At 37.7% G+C, this 24,038-nt stretch overlaps 2 protein-coding genes across 8 annotated transcripts in view; one reads left to right on the forward strand and one right to left on the reverse strand.

The window, feature by feature from the left end:
- Positions 1 to 12,536, reverse strand: part of CMKLR2 (chemerin chemokine-like receptor 2) — a 29,389-nt gene extending 16,853 nt beyond the window's left edge. For 2 of the 6 annotated variants that reach the window (XM_048953824.1, XM_048953822.1), the window contains exon 1: positions 489 to 2,468. Coding sequence is in view for 1 of the 6 variants with exons in the window: in XM_048953821.1 (XP_048809778.1) it covers positions 11,932 to 11,960 (29 nt within the window). In the remaining 5 variants the exon portion in view is untranslated. Of the gene's footprint in view, positions 1 to 488; positions 2,469 to 7,959; positions 8,148 to 8,340; positions 8,432 to 11,931 lie in introns of those variants that run through there. The other 4 variants (XM_048953821.1, XM_048953823.1, XM_048953825.1 and 1 more) reach the window with 4 other exon arrangements.
- ZDBF2 (zinc finger DBF-type containing 2) lies at positions 9,770 to 22,799 on the forward strand. Of its 2 annotated transcripts, XM_048953803.1 has the most exons (7): positions 9,770 to 9,880; positions 10,508 to 10,559; positions 11,046 to 11,097; positions 11,655 to 11,760; positions 12,570 to 12,697; positions 17,492 to 20,210; positions 20,351 to 22,799. In XM_048953803.1, exons 2-7 carry the CDS (start codon positions 10,508 to 10,510, stop codon positions 20,402 to 20,404), a joined length of 3,111 nt encoding a protein of 1,036 aa, XP_048809760.1. In that variant the 5' UTR covers positions 9,770 to 9,880; the 3' UTR covers positions 20,405 to 22,799. The 2 variants fall into 2 exon arrangements, with proteins under 2 accessions (XP_048809760.1, XP_048809759.1); XM_048953802.1 differs by having other exon boundaries at positions 17,492 to 22,799.
- Positions 22,800 to 24,038: the final 1,239 nt, after the last annotated feature.

A 24,038-nucleotide genomic window follows, 5' to 3' on the forward strand; every position in this document is an offset into this window, starting at 1 on the left:
GGAGAACATTTCCATACAAGTAACAGATTTGGAGTTGAACAGCTGTGCAAAAAAAAAAAAGCAAATGCACCTTAAAACACTTCAGAATTTTTCTTTTCTTTAAAAACAGACAAAAAAAGCAGTCTATAGAATAAAAACAGCATGTATGGAAGAAAAAAAATGCAGAGAAGCCTTCAAAAGTGGCTTCGAAAGTGGAAATACAATATTAACCAAAGTACAAATTAACAAAACCAAAACAGCTTTAATTTACTAGACTTACAAATAACTGCCTGATAGTTGTGACTACTATTCCCACCCACAGGACCACCAGTTATCAAGCTGTATATTAATATGAGCAGATAATATCAACACTGAAGAACACATCAGACTAAATCCAAAGTGTATAAAATCAGTTGCATTAATCGTGAATTTGTAAATTCAGTCTAACAAAAGATATTTGTTTTTCCCAGAGTTAATTTAAGCTGAACAACAAGAAATAAGCTACTTACTTTTTAAGGATTGAGATATTTGGAGTTCAGTTTGTTTCATTTTTAATTATTCACTATTCCTTTGTGCTCATTGTTTGAATTAACACCTCACCAATACAAATCCACTCTGGAAAGACTGAAATTAACCACCTGACAATCAGGAAAAGAGTAATTTCCTTCCTTTCTGTGAAACTAATGACTATTCATGCCTATCCTTTCCGTGAAGCTGCAATGTTTGCTTGTGGCATAATTGCCCACTATGTACCATAGTCAGTAACTACAACAACATTCTCCAGCATTTAGACCAAACAACCTGATGAAGGGAGGTTTGGCTTTTAGCAGATCCACATCCTCTTTATATGCAGATATTGGAATCTGAAGACTTTCATGTATAAAGTGTTGGAAAAAAATCACACAATGCACAAAAAAACACACAAGCACAGAAACAAATGAGACTATGTATGAATATATATCTATATGCATACAAGTTTGAACAAGATCTTTAAAAGCAGCACTTTATGCAACTCCTGCAAACAAAACAAACAAAGATTTATGATGAATATTGGACACTCATTTACAAGGAAGTGAAAGAAAAGCACAGAGAGGAACCGGAGCCATACTTCTTCAGGATTTTAGCTACCTCTATCCACTTGGATCCAAGCCATCAGTATGAATGCCTACACCTACTCTTTCAAATAAGTCTTTTTTTCTGTTTAAAGCCTAAGTTCTGAGGATTCAGTCATCCATCTTTTATACACCAGCCCTTTGATTAAGCTCCCAAATCCACAGTTCTGCTGGGATTATATCCTGGTGTTGCACACAACAGACATAACTCCGACCCAGGAGGTCATTTAAGTTTCATCTTCTGCAATCATCCATAACAACTCACAGCTAAATTGTTAAAGTTTGTCACGATGATTAACAATGCAGAAAGCAAGCAGGATCATAAGGAGGAGAGGATGAGTGTCAGTTCCTCATTAGCCTCCCATTAGGCTATTTCTCTCAGCTACTGCAATAGATTTGACAGAGCTGCTCTGAAACACAAGCAAACTGCAATTGGTAATTAAAAAGTAGTCCTCATCACATGCAGAATACAGATAGCAAAGCTGAGGTTTGATAGAAAATTAAGGACAGCTCCCTGAAAATAGAACAGGCAAGGTGCCTATATAGGACATACAGGTTATCACTGCTGCTTTGTGGCATTACTCCTCAAAATCTTAACAAAGAGAAATACGTAGGCACGTGTGGAACAGAGAAGGTTACTCTCTACAGCTGTTGACATTCCTTAGGGCTTATGGACACGCAAAGGCTTTAAACTGGACAGTAGAACCTTATATATAAATGGAGAATGGATCCTGAACACCAGTGCAAAGCCATGGCAAATATAGTCCAAACCAAGCCCCAGTAAAGCCTAATCACAACTGTGGATCCTCTCAGATGCTGCCGTTGGTGTATTCAGCACACACACATTTGTATATTTAAAGTTGCTTTTTCCATTTGTCAGATTGTTTTTCTGCTTGGTGGATGTAAATACTTTTTGTGAAAGGTGCCAGATGCCCTTGACTTCCTGGGTATCAAAGTTATTTTTCCACAGCAATGAACATGAGACTTAAGAGAAGGAATGTAAGCTCCTGGTCGCTGTTCTGGATTTGCCCTCTCCTCTGATCGCTGTCAAAGGAGAGAGCGTAACTTCGCTTCTAAAGCCTACCCAGCTCTCCGCCTCTCTCAGGAAAATGGAGCAGAGAAACCCGAGCTTGATACAAAATAGCAAGGCCATTACTGGTTGAATACTGCACTGTCAGAACATTTCCATGCTGTGTATTGCCTATCTCTCCAAGAAAAGCATACTGGTGATACGGCAGTGATGGTTGAGTCTTCCCACCAGTATTCTGTTCCTTTGTTGCAATGTGACAGATGGCAGCAGAGGGGCAGTCTGACAAAATGGCGTCTGACATGGAACTGCAGATGAAGCAAAGGGGTGGAATTGAATTGTTCCACACAGAAAAAAAATGGCACCCATTGACATTCATCGATGGTTGCTGAATGTTTCTGGAGACCAAAGAGTGGATGTGAGCACAGTGAGGGCTGGGTGGTGCATTTCAGTAGTGCTGAGAACAGTGCAGAAGACAAGCTATGATCCACACAGCATGCAAGTTTTTACAACACACAGCATGCAGCCTCTTTGTCATCACTGAGAAAAATGCGGAGGTAATGGTGGTGACTATGTCTTGTAGGTGAGAATTTGCTCTACCAAAAAGTGTGTCTTTGTGTCTTTTGTATTTTCCAAATAAATAAATAGGAGAGACTTTTGGAGTGACCCACTTTCCATTTCTGTTACCCTTGCGGAGAGGGAAACTCCCCCTCTGCCACTTCACAGGAAACTGCCTCTTCTCCATTTCGAGAGGAGAACTGAGGCAAGGAGGCATCACACTAAGTGTATGTACCTCATATCCAAAGCAGAAACTGATTCCCTGTTACTTCTGTATTACACACACTGACCATCCACCAACACGTAAGAGACTTCTGGTTTTACCGATGGACCAGAAAACAAAGATGCTAAACTCTGATGCAGAGAACTACTAATTACAGTAATAGCACGCCAGATGCTGAACACCACAAATAAAAGTTTTTTTGTTCTTTTACTTACTCCATTTTCTGAATTTTCCATGAAATTGACTCCATATTTTCCAACTGGAAGAGAAAGAGGTTTCTTTCAAAGGCTGATGTTGTTGCTTATCAACTTTGCTAGACTAAAAGCGAGTTTTGTCCCTGGAGAAAAACAGAGCTGCTCTATTCCACACTATTCAACTTCCTGCTTTTTCTTTTTCTTTTTTTTTTTTTCCTGAACAGCATAAAGAAATCTTTCTTTAAATGATTCCCAAATAAAACAACGTAGAGACTGCTTGCTCTCCGATGTAAGAAAATACTTTATGTGGTTTATTGTGGGAACATTAAAAAAATTAAATATAATTTGAAACAGCCAATGTGGAAGAAAAGAGCATTTATTTAACTTCCTTGGGAATACATTTTGACCCCACCTTAAACTGCCTGCAGAATATCAACTGACTCAAATAATAGCATATGTATTTGCAGCTCCTATAAATTACACTACATACGAAGAAGCTGCTGAGGTATTTTACACTCGGGGTCATCTTACATTCACACACATCCGTTTAAAACTGGATCTGTTCATTTGACATGTATATATATAAATATTCAGTTTAGATATTCAAGGGAGTCAAGGTAGGTAGATAACTTTTGGGAGCCTGAACACTGAACAGTTCCTAAAAAACAGAATACATCTCCACTAAGCTTTGAGAAAATCAGCTCTTTTGGAAATACATTATTCTCTGCCTGAATAATAGGAATAAATATTTACTTTCTTGAAAAACCTCAGAGTTCCTACTATGATGGAAAGGGAGGTGAGCTAGAAGGGAATAATTGCCACTTGCAATTCCTATTTAAAATACTTCAAGGCTCACATTAGCTTCTCATATAAAACCTGTGTTAATTTTGTGACATATCTATACCATGAAAGAGAAGGATAGTTTAAAATCTGCCGATCAAATCATTCTGCCATGCAGATGAGAATAACGCTGTTCTAAGTGTGAAACGCCTGTTATCTGTGGTTAATACTAGAACCTACTGTTCTTTCCATTTCCTTCATAGGGGGAGGATCTCAGGTCATAGAGCTCCCTTCAGCACAAGCAAATGGAGTCATTTTACTGCTTTCTACTGCATTTGCTGGCATGTCCATTTCAGAAACTATTGTATATTTCAGAGTGATTCGGTAATGAACACCTACACTTGAAAATGTCAGTTCTCAAGGGCTGATCTGACTACATCAAACAGGCAAGTTTAAATGGTGCTATTTTTGAAAAGAAATATAAAACAAATAGGAAATGGAATTAAGAAATGTTAAGGGACTGTTATTTCTGAAGCTAAAAATAAAATCCATGCACAAGCTGAAGGTGAAAGAATATCCTGCAATTCATGACCAGTCACGACAAGCAACCTCCAACCTACTTCCTGATCCAGTCCTGTTCTTTGTGTCACGTTTCTGAAAACAGACACTGTTATTTCAGAGACATGAACTCGCTGAACAGTTATTAGCAGAGAGTAGAAATAACTGTGAATGCAACACCAAACTATTTAGCACTTTATGATTAAAGATGCTTTCTCTGTAAGCAAACATTATTTCGAGTTTCAAATGGGAAAAGGATCTGGAGGCATTTCCCCTTTACTTTGAAAAGTCAAACAAATTTTATTTTGCTCCACAAGAGGGCTATGTGGACACCAAGACATTTTCCCTACGCTGTCTTCAGCAGCATGGTTAGGCTTAGTCCAGTAAGAAAGCATTTCATGCAGTGCTAGATCAACACATACAAAGCACTCAACTGCTGCCTTCTTTGCAGAAAGTCTGTTCATGATTTCTGTTTTAGGACAAAGTGTCTCAAAAACATGTTAATTTAAGCTACTGGAAAGATTGAGAACAGTTGAGCAGTACTAGAGTAGGGATTTAAAGGGTAAACAAGAACAGAAGTAGCCCACCGTGCAGAAACTTCCTGGAAGCATTGAATTCTGATACTTTCTGTACATTTTCAGTGCTTAAGTGACACATTTTGAATTGTCTCATCAGCCCTTCCTTCTGGATGACATGCCACAAATGAACAGCAACAGTAGCTGTACCAGCAACAACAACAGGCTCTGAAACGAGCGTGAATGTCACTGAATTTTGCTCAGCATTATCATAATAAAAATCTCTCTATTCTCTAACGTATGTGTGTACAAAAATCTATTATCCAGAGCAGTTACAGCAATAAATAGATAAATAAACAAATAATTGGGTGGAGGGAGTTAGTATTATCATTTAACACGTAAGTATTTTTTTTTTTTTTTTTTTTTTTTTTTTTTTAAACTCTGAAAACACTACTACTGGGTATAGTTGGAGTGACCATACAGGGGAAAAAATATCACAGAATATCACACCATTCCTCCATTTAATCTGGTACCTCAGAACAGTGGATCCCACAAAATTCTTGAAAAATACCAACATTCCTTTACGAGAATTCTACACTTCTTCATAATTAAAGCTTTTAATATAATACCACGTATCACAGAACTCATTCTCCTACAGAGTTGAAGAGATCCACCTGTCCCAAGTTCACTCAGAACTGAAGTGCTCTAAAATCTTCACACCTGCTTTGGACTGTTTTGAAATTTGCTGTCCTTGCAGCCCAGGCTAGGTCTTGCTATCCACCTCCAAGGCCATTTGGCTACAGTACTCTGCGCGCCTCAAAGCCCAGCCCTCAATGGATGTCAGTCATTCAAGGCCCAGCTCAGACCCTTAAACAATTTTACCAAAACAGCAACTCAATGAGAATATAGGCATTCAAAATTTAAATGGAAAGAACATATGCAACAAACTGAAATTCTGAGCAACTTTCCTCCCAGATAATTTTATCAACCTTGATTTTCTTTTGTTACTCTTTCTCTACAACCTTAAGCCAACTACTGGAAAAATTTTGTCTCTTTTAAGAAAAATATATACTGTTTACATTTGTCAGAGGTATTTTTTTCTTAATATTCTTCACAGCTAGAACTTTGCCATGGATTTGGCTAACAGGAGCAGAAAAGCATATCAAATTGAAGCAAAAGTAGAAAGCAAAGCAGTGCAAGTTGAATGAGACAGTATATGGAAACAACTGGCACAGATATCATCTGTGGGGAAAAAAAAGCTGGATGCTCGTATCAGAAGAGAGGAATTTTTAAAAGAGGGGAGAAAGTTTCTCAGCCCTGACTGATCATTCATGTACGTACATACTAGGTTAGTTGCTAGGGTTAAGAGGAGACTAGAGGGAAGGGATCTCTGTCAGTACCTTACCTGAGCTTGAATCAAGATGTAACCTCAAGTTACACAGAAAGAGCTGGAAGCCATGAAATACCTGACAACACATACCTGAATTCTGCTACCTTTGATTGATAGTCCAAAAGATAGAAAAATCCTTTCTATCTTCACAAAAAAATATTCAGGAATATTCCAAGGACAGGCTAGATAGCATTGTAAGATGGATTCTGCTGTGTTCTTTGCTACGGATTTCTGTTTTACATGAGCTATTCTGGAACTGAAATGTCAGTACCTGAGCTACACTGAAACCTCAGATATGTAACTGAGCTTACTTTGTTCCAACAAGTTACACAGGGTTGGTAATCCACAGTAACTCACTAAGCATGCTTCGAACCCATCATAAAGGTAAACTATTTTGGCATTAGATAGTATTTCAAAGTGTTTGCCACAGACAGAGCATACACCTTTAAACAATGCAGCTCTGCCCACATGAAATAATTTGGCCATGAGCCTGAGCTTTCACACATGTAAATATTCTCCAAAGACATGCTCCATCTGCAATATCTGCTTCTCACATATCTCCATTGCTACCCACAGGATGCACTCTAAAACTAGGTTTTCCCTTGTCCATCACTGAAATCGAGAATCATTTCCATGTTACTGAAGTGACTGATTCTCTCCACATGTTTGTATTGCAAACCCATACCTTCTGACCAGTCCATCTTATTCAGTTATGCCCAACAAAATAAACATAACAACAATTACACTGTTTCATGCATCTTGTCAGCCTTGAGAAGCACAACCCCTATGCAATATGCACCTAAAAGCAGTATTCCCCCTTCTTATTTCATCAGCTAAGAGTTTTGCCAAGTTCTGTATTAAACCAGGCAACAAAATGTCACCGGGCAACTTAAGTTCTGCATAAGCTAGCTACATTGGCAACGAAAACATATCTGCATCGAAGCAAAAGGAGCCAAACAATCCAACAGCAATTTGAGGAATTTCTTTCTTAAAGCAAAGCCTTCTCCCGCTGCTCTGCACAGTTTATCTGTGACTTTCTGTGCTCAATTACAAATTCAGTGTGGGCAGACGTTTCCAAGACACGGTTTTATAATCACACAACAGCAGCCCGCTTTTACAGCAACCTCACTTTAAATTTTCCAGTCATTCCCCCTGCTGCACAAGTCATGTCTGGTATCTGCACCTGTCTCTGCACGTCAGCGCTGGTCAACTGTGCCTCTGCTCCGGCTGCTTAAAACACGCTGCTTCCAGCAACCGCAACACGAGGGAAACACGCAATCTCTGCTTTCCCATGGGAGATTAGATCTACAGTGTTAAAAACCTACAGTTGAAAGCTAGGGAACTTGAACTATGCCCTATTCTTAACCTCACTCGTGAGAAAACCGAAAGCCTTTTTATTTCCACGGAACGCGAGCAAATCCAGCTCCACACCAGCCTTCCAGCCGCCGCCCCCCGACGAGCTCCGGCAACCACCGCCCGAAGGGAGGAGCGCAGCGCCCGCCGCCCCGCCCACAGCGCGGCCCTGAAAACCGCCCTCCGCCGCGCCCCCCGCCCACAGCACCGCCCCGGAGCAGGAAGCCGGGATGGCGTCCCATGACCCCGGCGTGGCACGGAAGGACTTACTGGGAAGGGACGGAGGTGAGGCGGTGCCGGGGAGCGAGTCGTGCGGCACGCGGCAGCGGCGGGAAGGCGCTCCGTGGGGCGGGGGGCAGGCGGCGGGAGGGGCCGCGGAGGCCGTCGAGGCGAGCGAGCGCGCCCGCGCACGGAGAGGGGTGGGGTCCGCGTGCTGCCCAGCGGACCTGTGCGCGCGCGCGCGCTCGAGCTCACGGACATGGCGCCGGTAGCGCCCCCTCAGCCGCCGCCTCGCCCCGCAGCCCGGCATTGCGGCGGGCAGGGCTCGGCCGTGCCTGGCGGAGCCCTTGGAGCCCAGCGGCCCTGCCCGGCCCTCGGAGCTGCCCGCGGCCCCGCCCCGAGGGCCGTCGTTTTTTCTCTTTTCTCGTTTACCTGTTGCAGTACGAGAGCGGCACTAGAGTTTCTTCGATGCTTTTTTTTTTTCGTTTTTCCCAGTGGTAGAATGTCTAAACTAATGCTAACACGGATGCGATTTACTTTTTAGTCCAGCAGCTTAAGACATTTACAGTCAGAAGGAGCCTAACAAAGCTGGAACTGTCCGTGCAAATCTGAGAAACCCTGCGTGGCTTTTCAGAGCTGATAAAGTGAGAGCACAGCTGGGTGTGCCTGATTTTGGCTGTGCTTTGTGCCTGACCTCAGGTAGCAAATGACTGTGTGTAGCTTCAGATCAGCTTTTTACTTCATCCTTCATGTTGATCTTCTCACAGAAGGCTGAGCTGAGGCAGTTTGTTACTCCTCTCCTGTCAGCTGCTGAAGTATCCCTGCAGGTTCTCCTCAGATGTTTGCCTCTGTTACTGGCAGCACGTGCATGTACAGGTCTGACGTTGTGTGCCCATCCTCTGTAAGGAAGTATGGTCCATTCAATCTCCTAAACAGTAGGAACTTGCTGAGGAGATGCGCAGGCTGAAGTATCTCCATTCTTTTAATAGTTTTGCAGTTTTAAGTTACACCACTTGTGACTCAGTTTAATGCATGCAAGTAAAGCCTCAGTATAGCACAGCCACTGAAATTACTCCTTGAAATAAAAAAAAGTGATGAATCTCTGTAGTGGTTACCCATCCATGTACTCCAGTTGCTGCTGTCTGGCATTTCTGAGTTGAAATAAGAGCCTTTAAGTTATGGTGCTATCATCTAGTTTGGAGGCAGGATAATTGTTTGTGGTGCCCCTGCTGACTCTGTGTGAAGGTCCCACTTTCTTCTTTCTAAGTCCCGAGTTTTAAGATTGGGAAGACACTAATGACAGGGATTGTGGATGTTCTTGAGGTATTTCGCTCTTATATGTTTGTAGTAAGGAAATCATAATGCTTCATTGAGTATGTATTGGTGAGTTTATAAAAAGCTGTGAATATCTAGCATCTTGTGAAAGTTTCAGTTAATGTTTTATTGCAGTGAATGGTGAGTTTGCATAAATAAAGGAAAATGTTTTTCCTGAGTAGGTTGATGAGTGAAATTCATTTTGGTTAATACAGAGGTTTGGTTGTGTTGGTTTTTTTTGTTTTCCCTTCTATTATTGTAGAAGCATATTTCATTTCCTGAATAACAGCATCAGCAGAATTTAATATGTAGAGAGTACATGGAAGAAAGAAGGAAGAAAGTTATTCTGGTAGGAACAGTTAACGTTTAGGAGGAAACACTACTGCAGTAATGGAAAAACAGATGTACTGCAGACATCAAAAATAGGTTTATTTGTTTTATTGTCTGACCTGTTTGCAAAGAATTACAGAAAATTTTGCATGCCTAAGGATAAGGAAAATATATCATTAGCTTTATTTTAAAAGGCACTTTAATTTAATTTTTTGACAGATGGGATGAGAAGGGACAAGTGTCCTGCACTGCAAATGGCCTCCTGTTTGACATTTGTCGTTTGCTAGCCTGGAATCATCTTTGATGGTGGAAGGCTGGCGAAGCTAAGGTTTGTACTAGAAAGTTCGACTTTATTTTTGTATTCTGTAACATAAAAGGATTATGTTATAAGTTGTTTATGTTTGGGCATCCTAAAGCATGTTACTGAAGTTATGTTTCAGTTAAAAATTATGGGTTTCAATACTGGTTTGCTGGTCTTCTGAACGATAAGTATTTCTTTCCAGCGTGTATGATTATTTTGTTTGGTCTAGTATATTTTTTTATTAGAGTATGTCTTTCATATTCATTGCAAAGATAACTTAAGAAATTAAGCAATTAAATGAATTTGATAAGGTTGTTGCTTAACAACCTAATGAGGTCTAAGCTGTATTCATAAATATAGCACTTATTACACTTACATTAATACACTTATGAATTTTTTTTTCATTAATTACACCAGAAATTGTCCTATTCCTATCAAAGGAAGTGTGCATTATTAAATGTAATATTGCGGTAACCTAGTAAAGCAGAAGTTGCTTTTTACAATGCAGATTAGTTTAAATCAAGTCATGGTCTACAGCTGAAACTATATAGTACATCCAAACAACTTGGACTGAAGGATGGACTAGAAGATGGGTTTGGGTTTGTTTATTTTTCTGTTATTTTAATTCTCAATTATTTCATTTTTTAATTAAAGATGTTTGACAGAATCAAACCATCTGATGAGGCTTCTGCTTCTTCAGCACAAGGTGAGACGTTTAAAGGAGATGGTTTTTAGTGCAGTTTTTTAACATAATAACCATCAGTATAGTCAATCAGTTCACCTTCTAGTTTCAGTTGTTTCATTTGATTTCCTAAATTTCCATATGGAACTTAGATGGAAGATAAGTTATCCAAAGGTTTCTGTGCAAGCGTGATTTTCTTTCCCTATGGTAAGCTGTTTAAGACAAGCTGCATTTTAGCTCTCTGATTATGGATGGAATAGTCTTATGAACGTAGATTTCTTAATCTTGATCCCAGACAAATATGAAAAATACCTGCTCCCTTCAACAATGAAAGAGTGAAGCTTATTTTATAAGCCTCAGAGAGGATCTTTGAGGATGAAATGATCTCTCTGAATGCTTATTTTAATGTTTAAACTTTCTTTAAAATACTATTTTTGACAAATACAGTGTAAAGGAACTAACTGACTGCAGGTAAAAATAAAAACTTTTTTTTTTTTTTTTTGGAAATAGGAATGGAAAGGCATGGTGTTGAAGGCTCACTGCAACAGGACAGCAGTAGCAGGTAATTAAGATGATAATCTAACTGACATCCATTTTACTGCTTACACAAAGTAAAACAAGAATAATCTGTTTTTCAACCTTATATGTCATCTTGTGTAATGGTTGATAGTGATGCAACGTAGCTAAGTGTATGATGGAGATCTTCTATGTTTACACATATTATAAACTGTGGAGGAAGGGCACTGTAGTGCCCAAAACCAATTATGCAGGTGTCAGAATTTCTTAGTTTTCAGTTTATTTGTTTTTCATTTCAAAAGGCTAAAAATACAACAATAAAAGAATGACTATCTTTTTCTGGACTGATAGATCTCTTCAGACTATATTTAACTCAAATTAAAATCTTTGCTAGTTGTGCCTTCAGCCTGTTATCTGTTGTTCTGCATTTAAGAAAAAGGTTTTTTGGGAATAGTATTTGCCATTGTAATTCTGAAACAGAAGTGTTAATTTTGCAGTAGCAAGGTGGGTATTCTGAGTGTCTATGTTAAGAATATAATTGACAAGCCAACATTTCTCATTTTCTTAATGAAATGTCTTGGTAATATTACCTGCTTCTTTCAGTTTACATTCAAGAAGGCAAGAACATCCTCGGCCTGGAGTATCCACCATGCAAAATAGACAAGGGTACTGTAACTGCTGTCATGTACACTACAGTAATCTGGAACAGGTAAGAAAGCTACTGCATAATTTGGCAGCAGATAACAAGAAGTGCCAATAGGCTTTGCCAATTTACAGAATATCATTTTCTGCACTGAATGACCAACTTGGAATGGAAATAAATAAATTTGTGAGTTCTGCTACTACTTTGTGCATACAAAGAAGAGGAAATCCTTCTTACCTGTTATAAAGAAGGCAGTAGTACGGCATGGTTACTGCAGTCTGCCTTTCTGAAGTGTTGCCCTACTGTGCTTTACACTCATTAGGTTTATTTCTGCAGCTTTAACCTTGAGAACGAGATATACTGTTAAACATTAGAGTTAATATGTTAGGTATCAAAGCTGAGCACTTTTGATCAACCAGTAACTTATTTGTTCTTAATCTGTTGGTTTCTTGTCTTCTAGACTTTTTTTTAACTAGAGAGTAAAAACCTATTTAATCTTGTGTGCTTACAAAAATTCTCCTTAGTTTGAGTAAATTATGAGCTGTTTGCTTAAATGAAGTTCAAAAATATTCTTAATCATCATGCATTATTGACAGTATTTGTTCCCGTCACAAGAGATTTGTGAGCAGCAGAGTGGCTGATTTAGGTTCAGTTTAGAAGGGATTTCAACACATTTCAGTATTATTTGTGTCTCCCTTTGCGTATTTAAAAATCTCATTGAATCCCAGCCTTAAAGTAGAAAAGGCTGAAGATTTTTCTTTTTGTTGAAACATTTTCATTGTGACAGTAATGTTTTACCTAGGAAGTAATTCTTCTGAATAGATCAGTATGCTAACAGTAATACTAAACTACTTATATGTTTTGTCTTCCTCCAGCATATTTTTAGCTCCCAGCACAGACATTTTACCACTTACTGCAGGAATCGTATGGGTACCAGTAGCTTGATGGAGCGTTTCCTGCAGGATGTTTTGCAGCATCATCCCCACAGATACCATGACAACAGGTATAATAATGTTTGTTTGCTTTTTAAATATTTGCTCCTAGTCTGCATGTATTGTGAGCTTTTTTATACTGTTCTATCACCAAACATTTTGCCCATTTGAGGTTAAACGTTTATATTGAATGGAGTTTAGAAACGAATGTATTTAGATAACCATTGCCCAAGTGTATTCCTTTAGTGTTGTCTCTGTGCTTTCTAACTTTGTTTCACTGCTTATGAGTTTGATGCAGCAGCACTGAAAACAATTACATGTAAAGACCTAACAAAAAGTGCTAATATATTGGTCAGATAGTATATTAGCAGAGTGTACAATTGACATACATTTACAAATTCTTACAATAGAGGCATCCTGGGCTTAATATTAATCTATTTTGCACTCTATTTTATGATATGTATTGAAGTCATAATTTTGGCTTGTGGAATGTGACAGTGGTTTGTGGATTATGTCAGGTGAGCGTTTATAAGTTTATTATGTTTATTTTTTCACTCTCCTTACAGTTTACACATTGAGTTACTATTTGTGGAAATTGCATTAAATGGCAGATTTGTTAATGCTCAGATTTCAAAAAGTGTTCCTTTTATTTATCACGTGCATGTTTTAGCATAAGAGGGAGTATAAACATCTTTTGTAGGAGGGTCAGCTGAAAGGAAATTAGTTAAGTCTCATCCCTTGTTATATTCTGCAAGACATTAAAAACTCCTAGTCTGAATTGAATGTATCTTGATAAATAACTTTTTTTTTTTCTCCAATATTCTTTCTATATTTCTAATAGAGAAAATATTGTCTGTGCTTTAAGCCCACATTCAAATGAAAAAAGGCCGATATCTCTTCAGGTATTGCTAGTACAAGGTTATTTCATTCAGTGAATAATACCTACTAATTAGGAAAACCAAGCTATCCATGTTCCTTTAAGTTGCTGGAAGAAGGAGCAGAATAAGAAAAATAATGCACAAAATCTAGGTAAGGTTGGATGATCAGTGTGAGAGGAGTAATCCAATGTACATACAGAGTTTGGAAGAAGAAAACTGAAGATGGAAGAGCGTGAATAGATTTTTGTTGTGATTCTGCTCTGAAAAATGACTGAGTCAAAGTATTAGGTTTTTAACTAATGTCTAAAATAAGAATTGATTCACTGGGAGTGATAAACAATTTCCCTCAGTTACTGAATACCCATACAAGTCATACGGTAACTGAAGTCACACAAAGGATCTTAAGATTATCATTTAAAAGAATATTTGTGAAACTTGTTTTTGCAGAACCCGTATCTTCAGTAGTGCTGTGAAAGAAGAAAGCATGTTATCTGAACTTTACCTCTTTCTGAATTTCAGAGGAAATCCTTTCCTCTTTATGAGATGGGTTGTTTTGTTTTGTTTTGTTTTTCATTAAAGAAGTAATACGGAGCATTTAAGAAATCTTTACTCTGATTTTGGGAGTAATTTCTAGTAAAACTGCCAGAAGTACCTCACTTCAGAAGTGAAGTTCTGTTCCCTCTTTAGGCATTTGCTTATAAATTATTTTTGAAAATCACACATGGTCTGCTAAGTGAATGAAGAACCTGGGAACTTGCTATAGTTGATCCATAACAAAATCCATTTATATTCAATCTTCTAGCAGCATCCAGAGAGTGTTTCACACAAAGATAGAAAAATAAAAGTGACAAAATTAAAAAAAATAATTTTTTTTTTTTTTAAAAAAAGGAAAATTCTACTTATTTTGGCCTTCTGTTTAGATCTAATTCTGATTTATAAGATTTTGGAGTTAAGCCACAAATGCTTTACCTAAGAACTTAGGTGCATGTCTCAGTAGGGCACAGCAGTTCAGCTGGCTGGCATAATTCAGTCATCTGGTGTATTTGATTACATCACGTTCATATGATAATAATCTCCTTTTTTAATGTGTTACATGAGATTTCCTCTTGTGCTTAGTCAGTCCTAATAACCCTTATCTGTACTTTTATTCATTCTACTCCTTTTTTTCTTTTTGTCAAGAATTCCACCGTATTCTATGTGATTATACACCTTTGAGAAAAAATGTTTTATTTTTGGAGTTAGGGAAGGAATATTACACATTGTGCCATAATTCATTTCCTTTTAAAGTAACACTTGCATTTCAAGCAATGAGGAGTTGTGTACTGCTGTTGGTAAATTGATATGGCTAGTTAGGCTCAAGCAAAATGTGTAGCAAGTTTTATTCCTTGCTGTTTACCAAAATTTAACTCAACCTTCCCACTGCATTCCTTTATATTCAGAGGGTAATTGTAATCATTTCTGTCATTCATTACAAAAATGGCAAGTGAGTCATAGAACAGCCTGAACCAGTGGGTATCTGTTTCTGATCTTTTGTAATGGGGAAGAGTGATTGTTCAACCTATTTAATATTAGCAATCAGTTTTTGGTCTTAGATTGCTTTTTCTCCCCCCTGAATAATTATTTGTTTATGTTTCTAACATACTCTCAGAGATTTTTATCACTGCCTATTGCAATGTTCAGAGATCAGTTGAAGACACAGTTCTTCCTTTTCAGAAACCATGAAGGTGGCAAGATCTTAGAATCTTCCAGCTATTTTATTCTACTGTGCTAATTGCTATGAAGTTTTTGGTTTACTACTTGCAACTACTTTGTGTAATTAAGCATCAACAGTGTGCTTGCTATATTCTTTAGTTCAAATCTCAAGTAGTGGCAGTCAATACATACATCACTCCATGAAGTAAAAATATTCAGCAAATTACTTCATTCTAAATAAAGTATACACTTTAGCATTTCTAAAGTATACGTAGCACTATACTTTCTGAATAGTATACTTTAGCACTTATTATGTAGCCTGTGAGATCTTTGTTACGAGTTTTGGAGCTGTTAGTAGTTTTTTTTTGGGGGGGGGAGGCCACAGAGAATGTTTCATAATGATGTTTTAGAAAAACTGGGAAACAAACAAATGTAGAGATTGCCAGTTATCAGTAGGGGTGGGGAAAGGACCTTCTGATTTACCTTGCCTCTTTGCTCAAGTTGTGCTGTTTCCCTGATAACTGCGTAAATGAACTCTTCATAAGGATCTAGAAGACTGTGCATTGATGAGTGATGGTTTAGTCAAGAAAAATCACATCAGGCTACCTTTGACAGCATAAGAGACCTTGTGAACTGAGAAAAATCATCTATCTTGATAACATCTGTCATGTCACATCTATCAAAGCCTAGATTTTGGGCTGTTCCTCTATGAGGCTTAATAAGCTAGCTAAGGAAAATGTGATTAGAGATTAAAAGGTGTTGAGTATGTATCTGGCTGGAAGCATTTATTCTTAATTACTTCTGGCTTAGGGGAAAAGCATGAAAAAACTGGAAGGGATCCAACAAAATCTAATGTTGGGCCATTTTTGAGCTCCGTCTTGGGCTTGAAATCGGTGATTTCAAGTGTAGATTATTGGTGTGTGTTTTTTAAGTTTCTTTTGCTTTGCTTTGTTTTTCTGTTCTGGTAGTAATTCACTGAAGTGCAGTTTTGTGTGTTGGTTTTTTTTTTTTCCTATGCTAAGTCTTGTCAAATCTGTAGAGACCAAATGAAACTTTACTTTAAATAAAAATGAAAATGTTTTTTGAAACAGCTAAACCTATTATTTTTTCAACCATAAAACAGATCTTCTAACCTGAGAATTCTTTTGTCTGTCATTTCTCAATAAAAGACTGAGACATAGCTACCCTCATAAGATCTCCTGTCGTTGTTTCTCAGTATGAAGTATCTAGTTAGATACTTGGTATCATCTGGCTTTATTAATAACTTTATAAACTTGGACATAATTGGTACTTGTGAGTCCTTCAAGGACTTCTGCTCATGTTGACTACTAAATGCTTACAACCAAGGAAATTACTAGAGAGTGGAATTTATTCTCAGTACTTCCATTAGCAGATGAATGCACCACAAAAGGTGCATGGCTGTCTGCCGTGTATTCAAACAGCATCTGTTTGGGTCTCACAAGGTTTGATTATAATTGTCAGGTGAAGCATCATATTCTCTTTTTAGTTGTATTTACTACATATAAAAACAATTGTCATCTGCTACACGCGTTTAAACCTTCGGTGTTCTAGAGATGCTTAAAAGAAATAGTCTGTATCCCTCTGTTCTGTTAATTCTGCAAGATCTAAAACACTCTTATCCTAGGCAATCCTGAAGACAGAACTGTCAGTTCTAGAATATCTGAAAGTCTTCTGTTGCCACAGTAAGCCTGGACAATCATAATTTAGCTTCTTAGAGAAGTTAGTTAGAGCTGTGGTATGTCTGTGAGAAGCAATGAACATGGAATTCCTTGGTAATGTGTGCACTGTTCCTATCAGGCAGCTGTGCTTTGCAGCAGGAAGCAGGCATTTATACTCCATAGTATTTTTATACTATGCCATATTATAACGCCCCATTTCCTTACAAAAGCTCATTATTTAACAAATCATAGTTTTACCAAAGAAATGACTTGTTTTTGAGCTCCCAACTTCCAACAAAGGAAAACTCTGTATCTCTAGCTTTCTTCTACTTTCAAAGTTATTGTAATGTAAGTTTGGCCATTCTTAATGTTTAGTTGCGTGAAGAGGGCTAACCAAGTAACTAAACTGGACTAAACTTGTCTTTAGCTTTGAGGAATGTTCCTTCACCCACGTTCTAGTGGAATGGTTTTGCTAAAGTAGCAAAGCTAGTGTCTTGAGTTTGTTCATTAGGTGCAATTACTTTAAAAAAAAAAAAGTAAAAAAAAAAAAAATATATATATATATATTAATCATATTTACAGTGTTTATATAGGATTTTCTTTTAACCCCTCTTAGGCCAACCTATGATGATATGCCACTCCCTGTCACTCCAGTGTCTGCCAGGATTGCTTCTTCAGGAGAGGTGGAGAAAAAGAAGAATAGAGGCAGACAGGTGACTTCCAGCAAAGACCAGGAGTCCATCGACAGCGTGCGCTCTTCTGCTCCATACCTATCTCATGAGCACACAAAGGAAACTTCTGTAACGCAGACATTTACTCAAAAATCAGAAACTGAAAAGGAACGTGTTACAGCAACGTCCCGGGTGTCTATGGGCAATTGTAGCAATGAGAAATGCAATGTCCTCAAAGATGCTCAAATTGGAAATCATAGCCATGAAGGCCAGTTTACGGCTCTGAGCCCAGTACCTCAACATTTTTCTGTCAATACGTTAGTTCATAGTTCTCCTGTTAATCGTAAAATAGAAAAAAATATTAAGACTTCATCATCATCATCATCAAATCGTATTCTGCATAGTGGATGTGATAACACGGGAATGGGGGTGTGCACTAGGAATAAGTTGAAGCCTGCTCTGGCACTGGTTCACCCAAAATGCCCTTCAGTTTTGCATCAGAATCCTGTGTGCAGCCACAGGAATACTTCACATGTTACCTCAGGTCAACCTCTTTTAACACGAGATGGTTTACAAACTCAGGATGAAACTTTGGTGTCTGATTTCCGTCTCAGGGATACTGTGGGGATCAGCAGCGCCCTAGGTCTTGGGACTTCCCCACCACTAGCAAGATGCAAAAATGTGAAGATGAACAGAGGGGATGCAAGTTCAGTGGATGAAACAATTGAAAATGTTATTCTGAAATATTGCCATGGAACTGCATATGAAGAACTTCATTTCAAAGAGGAGAATAATCTCTGTTTAACTTCTTCATCACTTCTGGATCATGCTGATTTAGAGGGCTCTGAAATGAGTTTTGACTGTGATGCACCTATTCAGTCAGGAACGGACTTACCCAAGGCAGCTATAAAAGATATAGAATTGCTAAAAGAGGTCCAAATAAGTCTGCAAGATAAAGACTATGGAACACAGCTCTCTTCTGTTTTAAAAACCGAGTCAAAGCAAATAGAGACAGTGAAACAGAATGTCGTAGTTCATCCTGAAGAAGCAGTTCTTCCAGCTCTGCCTCATGTGCCTCCTTCTTTTGTGGGAAAGACTTGGTCTCAGATAATGCACGAAGATGATATAAAAATAGAAGAACTTGTGCGTGATTTCAGGGAAGGTCGTTTTCGCTGCTACTTTGACAGTGAATCCTCAGCCAACTGTACAGGAAAGAGAATGAAGAAAAAAAAGCAGAAAGATGAAAAAAGGAACAATACTGCTGAGGGTAATAGAACAGAAACTGCTTCAGTTAAAGCACTACCAGAGTTTAATGATGCTTTAAGTGGTGGTTTTGATTTTGATAACCCATCTTTAGCTTCAGATAGGCTATGCAACCCACAAACTCTTAAAACGCCTAGGAAAAGGACATGGCGCCTAGCTTCAAGATGTCAGGTGGTGAAAGTCAGCCATGGCACCCAAACAAGTCTACTGAACTACCCTGTAACGAAAAGAAAAATGACAAGAAGAGAATCGGATCCATCTGATCAAAAAGCAAGCATTATATGGCCAGAAAATGAAAAGACTCCAAACATGAAAACTAGACTATGTGCCCTTAAGCTTCCTGAGTCCTATAGCAAGATTATGAGCCCTGTGCAGCCCAAGACAGTGGTGTATGTACTTTCGTGTCCAGAGATGAAACAGTGTAAAGGTAAACCTGTAGATATTCCCCAAATGAGGAAAAATCGTAATTCTACAGATAGCAAGGACTCTATAAGGTATAAATACAAACAGTGTTCTTTCAAGTATTACGACCCGCTGACAAACAGAATTCTGAAAATACCTCCTAAGGGTTCAGTTGGGGAAAAGGCCAAAAAGCCTTCTCACGTTCGACAGCTGTTCAGAAGTCTCAGCTTTGATGCAAACATGAGGAAATTAGCTGATGCACAGAGAGAAGACACACCAACAAAGTCCTTCAATCGGTCAGACTTCTATAGCTCATCTTCAGCAATTTGTCTGCCAGAGTCAGCTAAAGTGAATGATACACTCTCAAGTCAAAAAGCAGATGGATCTTCAGTTTCCACAGAAAGAACAGATTGTCTGGTATCTAGCCACTCTGAGAACTCTTTTAAACAGCTGGTCATTTCACCTTTGAGTTCTCACCAGTCTGTTGTTGAAGGAGATGGTAGATTAACTCCTTTTAACAGTAGAGTTACCAAAACTCCTTTGACCTCCATCAGGGGTGATCGATTAGAGAGAGATAATCCAAAAGCAATATGGAAGAGAAAAGAAAGCACTAATAAAGAACCTTTTTTTTCCAAAAAAGCTGCAGGAGCTATGTCTGTCAGATGCGCTGTTGCGAGGAGAGGAAACAGAGTAACAACAGGCAAACAAGCTTCCAGAACTAAAAAGCAACAAAAAGAGGGTATGAGACGGAAACTTTCTCCTTGTGCCCAGAGATCTTCAGCGTTCTCCATTCACAGGCACCAAACAAGGAAAAATACAGTGGGAAAACACCTTAAGAAAGAAAAACCCGATGCTAAAAAATTAAATGTGAGGAGAAAGTCAAAAAGGACTTTTCTGACCTCAACAGTCACAAGTATTCCTGACAAGAGACAGAAAGGCACATCAGGATCTTTTCCCAAGAAGCCAGAGCGAGCTTCTTCCAAAGTCAGAAGCTGGGAAGTAAGTGGAGATCGGGGTCACCCTAGCACTGTGAACCGACCCTCAAGAACTTCTGCTGTACCATTACTTAGAAACTGTATTGTTCTACCAGGTGAGAGCTAGCCACCAAAACAACTTTTTTTTTTTTTTTTCTTAAATAGCCAGCACCTGGAAAAGGAAAGGGAACAAATGGAGGCCATAGACAAAGCAATTGAAGTGCTAGAGCTGCAGAAAGTACAAAGCCAGTCTAATGTGAAACAGGTACAACTTTAAACTCTTGTTCCTGGTATATGGGACGTTAGATATTGCACTGTTCTACTGTGTAAAGCTGCAGAAGTTGTGCATTTGAGTTTAAAGCACTTAGATAGAACCCTATTTACTAGGCTTCACCTGTGCATCCAAACAAATGGGCTTGAATAGTATGTTATTTTAATGGATTATCTGTGCATAATAGTGCACTATAATCGGGTAAATTAGAAGCTGTATTAATTAATTGTGCCTACTCTCATTTTTTTCCACATAATTCTTAAAGTGCAAAAAAATTAATTCTGTTATACTAGAAATTAAATTAAGATATATTAATCTGGGGTGAATTCTGTGTTTGTATTTTGTGTTTGTATATATGCAAATCTTGTTCAACACGTAATCTGGTATATATTTGCCTAATGAGTGGTATTGAGATTAATATAGTATGATAGAACTCAGATCAGTGCTTTTTTGAAATGAAATACAACCGAACTTGGTTTTATATTCATCCTTTTTCCTGAAATCATGTCCAAATTAGTTATTTTGGACAAAAAGTCACTGTGGGCTGTTATCTAGCAATAATGGACCATCCTGGTAAGGAAGTATGTCTCTCCTGGTTACCGTGGTGGTGGTTATAATGAATCCTCAAATTCCGAAAGAAATGTAAGTTTAGTGTTTTCTTTATTCTCTTTTGCTCTTTTTTTTTTTTAAGCAGCTTATTGGCAAAGTTCATAGGTTAATTTGACATTCCTTAGGGAGGGGATAGAAATGTTATAATACAGACAAGTAACAATTGAGTTCTTGTAGTGTTTCAACATTAAATTTGATACCATGTGCTTTCTTTGGATTTTAGTAGAGCGTACTGTTGGTTATGATTTTGTGTACTGTAGTTCAAACTTTATTTTAAGTAGTCACTACAGTATTGAAATAGAACAAACCCAAAGCAACATCCAATGTATTAAAGTTAAAATATCTGCTTAAAACAGATATTTTCATAAGCTGAATTTAAAAATAAAATATTCCAAGTAATTCTTATTAGGCAGTTGATGCTTTATGACTTTGTTGGGAAAGAAATCTGATATTCTGTGGTTTTGGTTGTATTTGTCTTTGAGTTTTTGTTTTGGTTTGGTTTCTTTGTTGTTTTTCTTTGGTTTTGTTTTGGTGTTTTTTTGTTTGCTTTCAGTTTTTATGATGACAGCTTATTTGATTAAAAAGTGTTTAGGAAGCAGAAACCCCAGTGCTGAAATTGTTTGTACACTATAAAATCAATTTCAATTGTTCATTTGTTTTAAGTTTTAAGCAGAGAATTAAGCTTCATCACTGTCTGGGCTCATTTGTACATCTGCAGTTCGATGCATTATATAATGTGTCTTATTGTAAAAGTCTTTGTAAATTCTATACTTGTACAGTATATATTTTTAGATAAATAAGAATAGCTTATGAAAGACCCTGCTGACTCTGCAATTGCACATTGTACCTCCTGTGCATTCCCTCCCTCCAAATCAAAACCTATTCTTGGTTAACTTTCTGAAGTGTCAAGGGTCACTAGTTTGTATTGAGATAAAGCTGCACTTTGAAATGTTGTATTTTTGAATAAAATGTCTGAAAGAAATGTAAAAGCTGTCATCATAAACTACTCATTGTTAAAAATATGTATCAAAAAACTCCCCAAAATATATATACATGCATATTTCCCAGCATAAATAAAAGATGTGCGTGTACTTAAGCCAGCTGGAAATTCTTCTGCAAGTGAAATACAGTCTGACTTCAAAAAATTTTTCTTTTACTTTTGAAATAAAGGTTGATTTGTATGGGTGAATTTTCCTATGGTTGTCAGTTGACAAAGAATCTTATGACTGCATTACAAGTCACTGGAAAATAAAGGGTTATAATATGAGTTTTTATAGTCCTCTGAACTAATTGTGCCTGGATAATTTAATATTTTGTCTAACATAAAACTGATTTTTTTAAAGCAAAATTTTAATGGAATGGTTTTTATAGAAAGGCTAATTTTTAGAATAAAGTTTTAAAGCTGAAAAAAGATTTATAAGAATAAGTTTGTTTTAAAGCAAAGCTTTAAATTAATTATATATAAGTCCTATTCTAACATATTTTTATGATTCAAGAATGTTTTCCTAGCTGACTTCGTCAGTCTCACTTTTCATGCTATTGTACTCATGAAAAATATGGATTGTTTTGTTTGTAAATAAGGTTTTATGCACATTCTACTTTAAGATTGCTAGTGTATGTTTGTTTACACTCAAAAATGCTGTTTTCCATACTCATTTATTGCAAGCTTGTGTTTGTCTAGCATGCAAATTTCCTTGAAACTTTCAGTAATAAAATACATTGAGGACTACAGAATGGCTAATTTTTTAGCATGACTTTTTTATTCCAAATAATATGCTCCTTTTCTAGGTGTGATCTAATTTTTTTTAATGTTATATGTGTAAGAAGATATATACTTAACTTTTTAAAACACCTATTCAATCTAACAATGTTTATTAAAGAAAACAAATCTGGTATAAATTTGGAAATACTTCTGTGGTTGACAGCGTAGTTCATATGTTTTTCTGTGCTTCACTTCTGTTTGAAAACCTCTTCTGTGAATGCTCAGTAGCTACTAGGGAAGAAGGGAAATTGTGGTATGAGAAGAAACTCTTCAAAGAAGCAATTTCTTCAAATATAGAAATTGCCTTGGAAAGAGAATTGATGAAGATGCATTCAAAATGTACAAGAAGGAAAAGAGGAGACGTTTTTCTTAAGTCTTAAGGAATTACTTAAAAAGGGAGTTTTTTGCTGGTATTGATTTCGCTACCATTATTGAATACCCACATTGTTCAGTAGCAGCATTGCTGAAACTTCAGAACGTGCTTGTGGAGATTTCAGCAATGGAAAATGCCTGCTGAAATACTTTCTCACTGAAACTGATGGGAGAGGTTTTGGGTTTGGTGCTTTTATTAAAAGCATTATCAAATTAACATTAATGGATAAAGGATTTTGTCAGTATATTTGCATATTTAGATGTACAAAAGCAAGTAAAGATGACTCGATGATGAGCAAAATCATATTAGAATCTAATTGGTGGCACTTAGATGCTGAATATTTTATGTTGGCTGAGAAAAAAAAGTTTGCATGTCATTTTGACCTACTATATGGTCATGCTTATTTTTAATACATTTCCTAATTTTGAAACTATGAAAGCACTCAGTCAACTTTTTAGAACAATCTCATTCTAAGCAACTTGACTTTTACTTCCAGTATTGCACATCTCAACTGTGAACTTGGTTCTTACTGTACTAGGTAAACAGAGTATTGAGACTTCCCCCCCCCCAAAAAAAAATATTTCAGTGTCTGATTCATGCACTTAGCAGCTCTTCAGTTGTTTTTGTGATTGACTGCAGGGCAATGGGTAGGGCAGGACTTGAAGTGGTGATGGAGTACCTGGTGCAGGGCTGTGTCTGCCCAGGGAGCACAGGCAGATGGTTTGCATCTGTGCTCCCCAGCTGACCAGGAGGGGTGGCACAGGTGGAGCCCCTGGGCTCATATAAGAGCCAGCCTCTGGGATGAAGGGAGAGCGTCTCTTGGACCTGGGCTGTTGCT

Source organism: Lagopus muta, chromosome 8 (genome assembly GCF_023343835.1).
Source record: "Lagopus muta isolate bLagMut1 chromosome 8, bLagMut1 primary, whole genome shotgun sequence".
NCBI classification, from domain to species: domain Eukaryota; kingdom Metazoa; phylum Chordata; class Aves; order Galliformes; family Phasianidae; genus Lagopus; species Lagopus muta.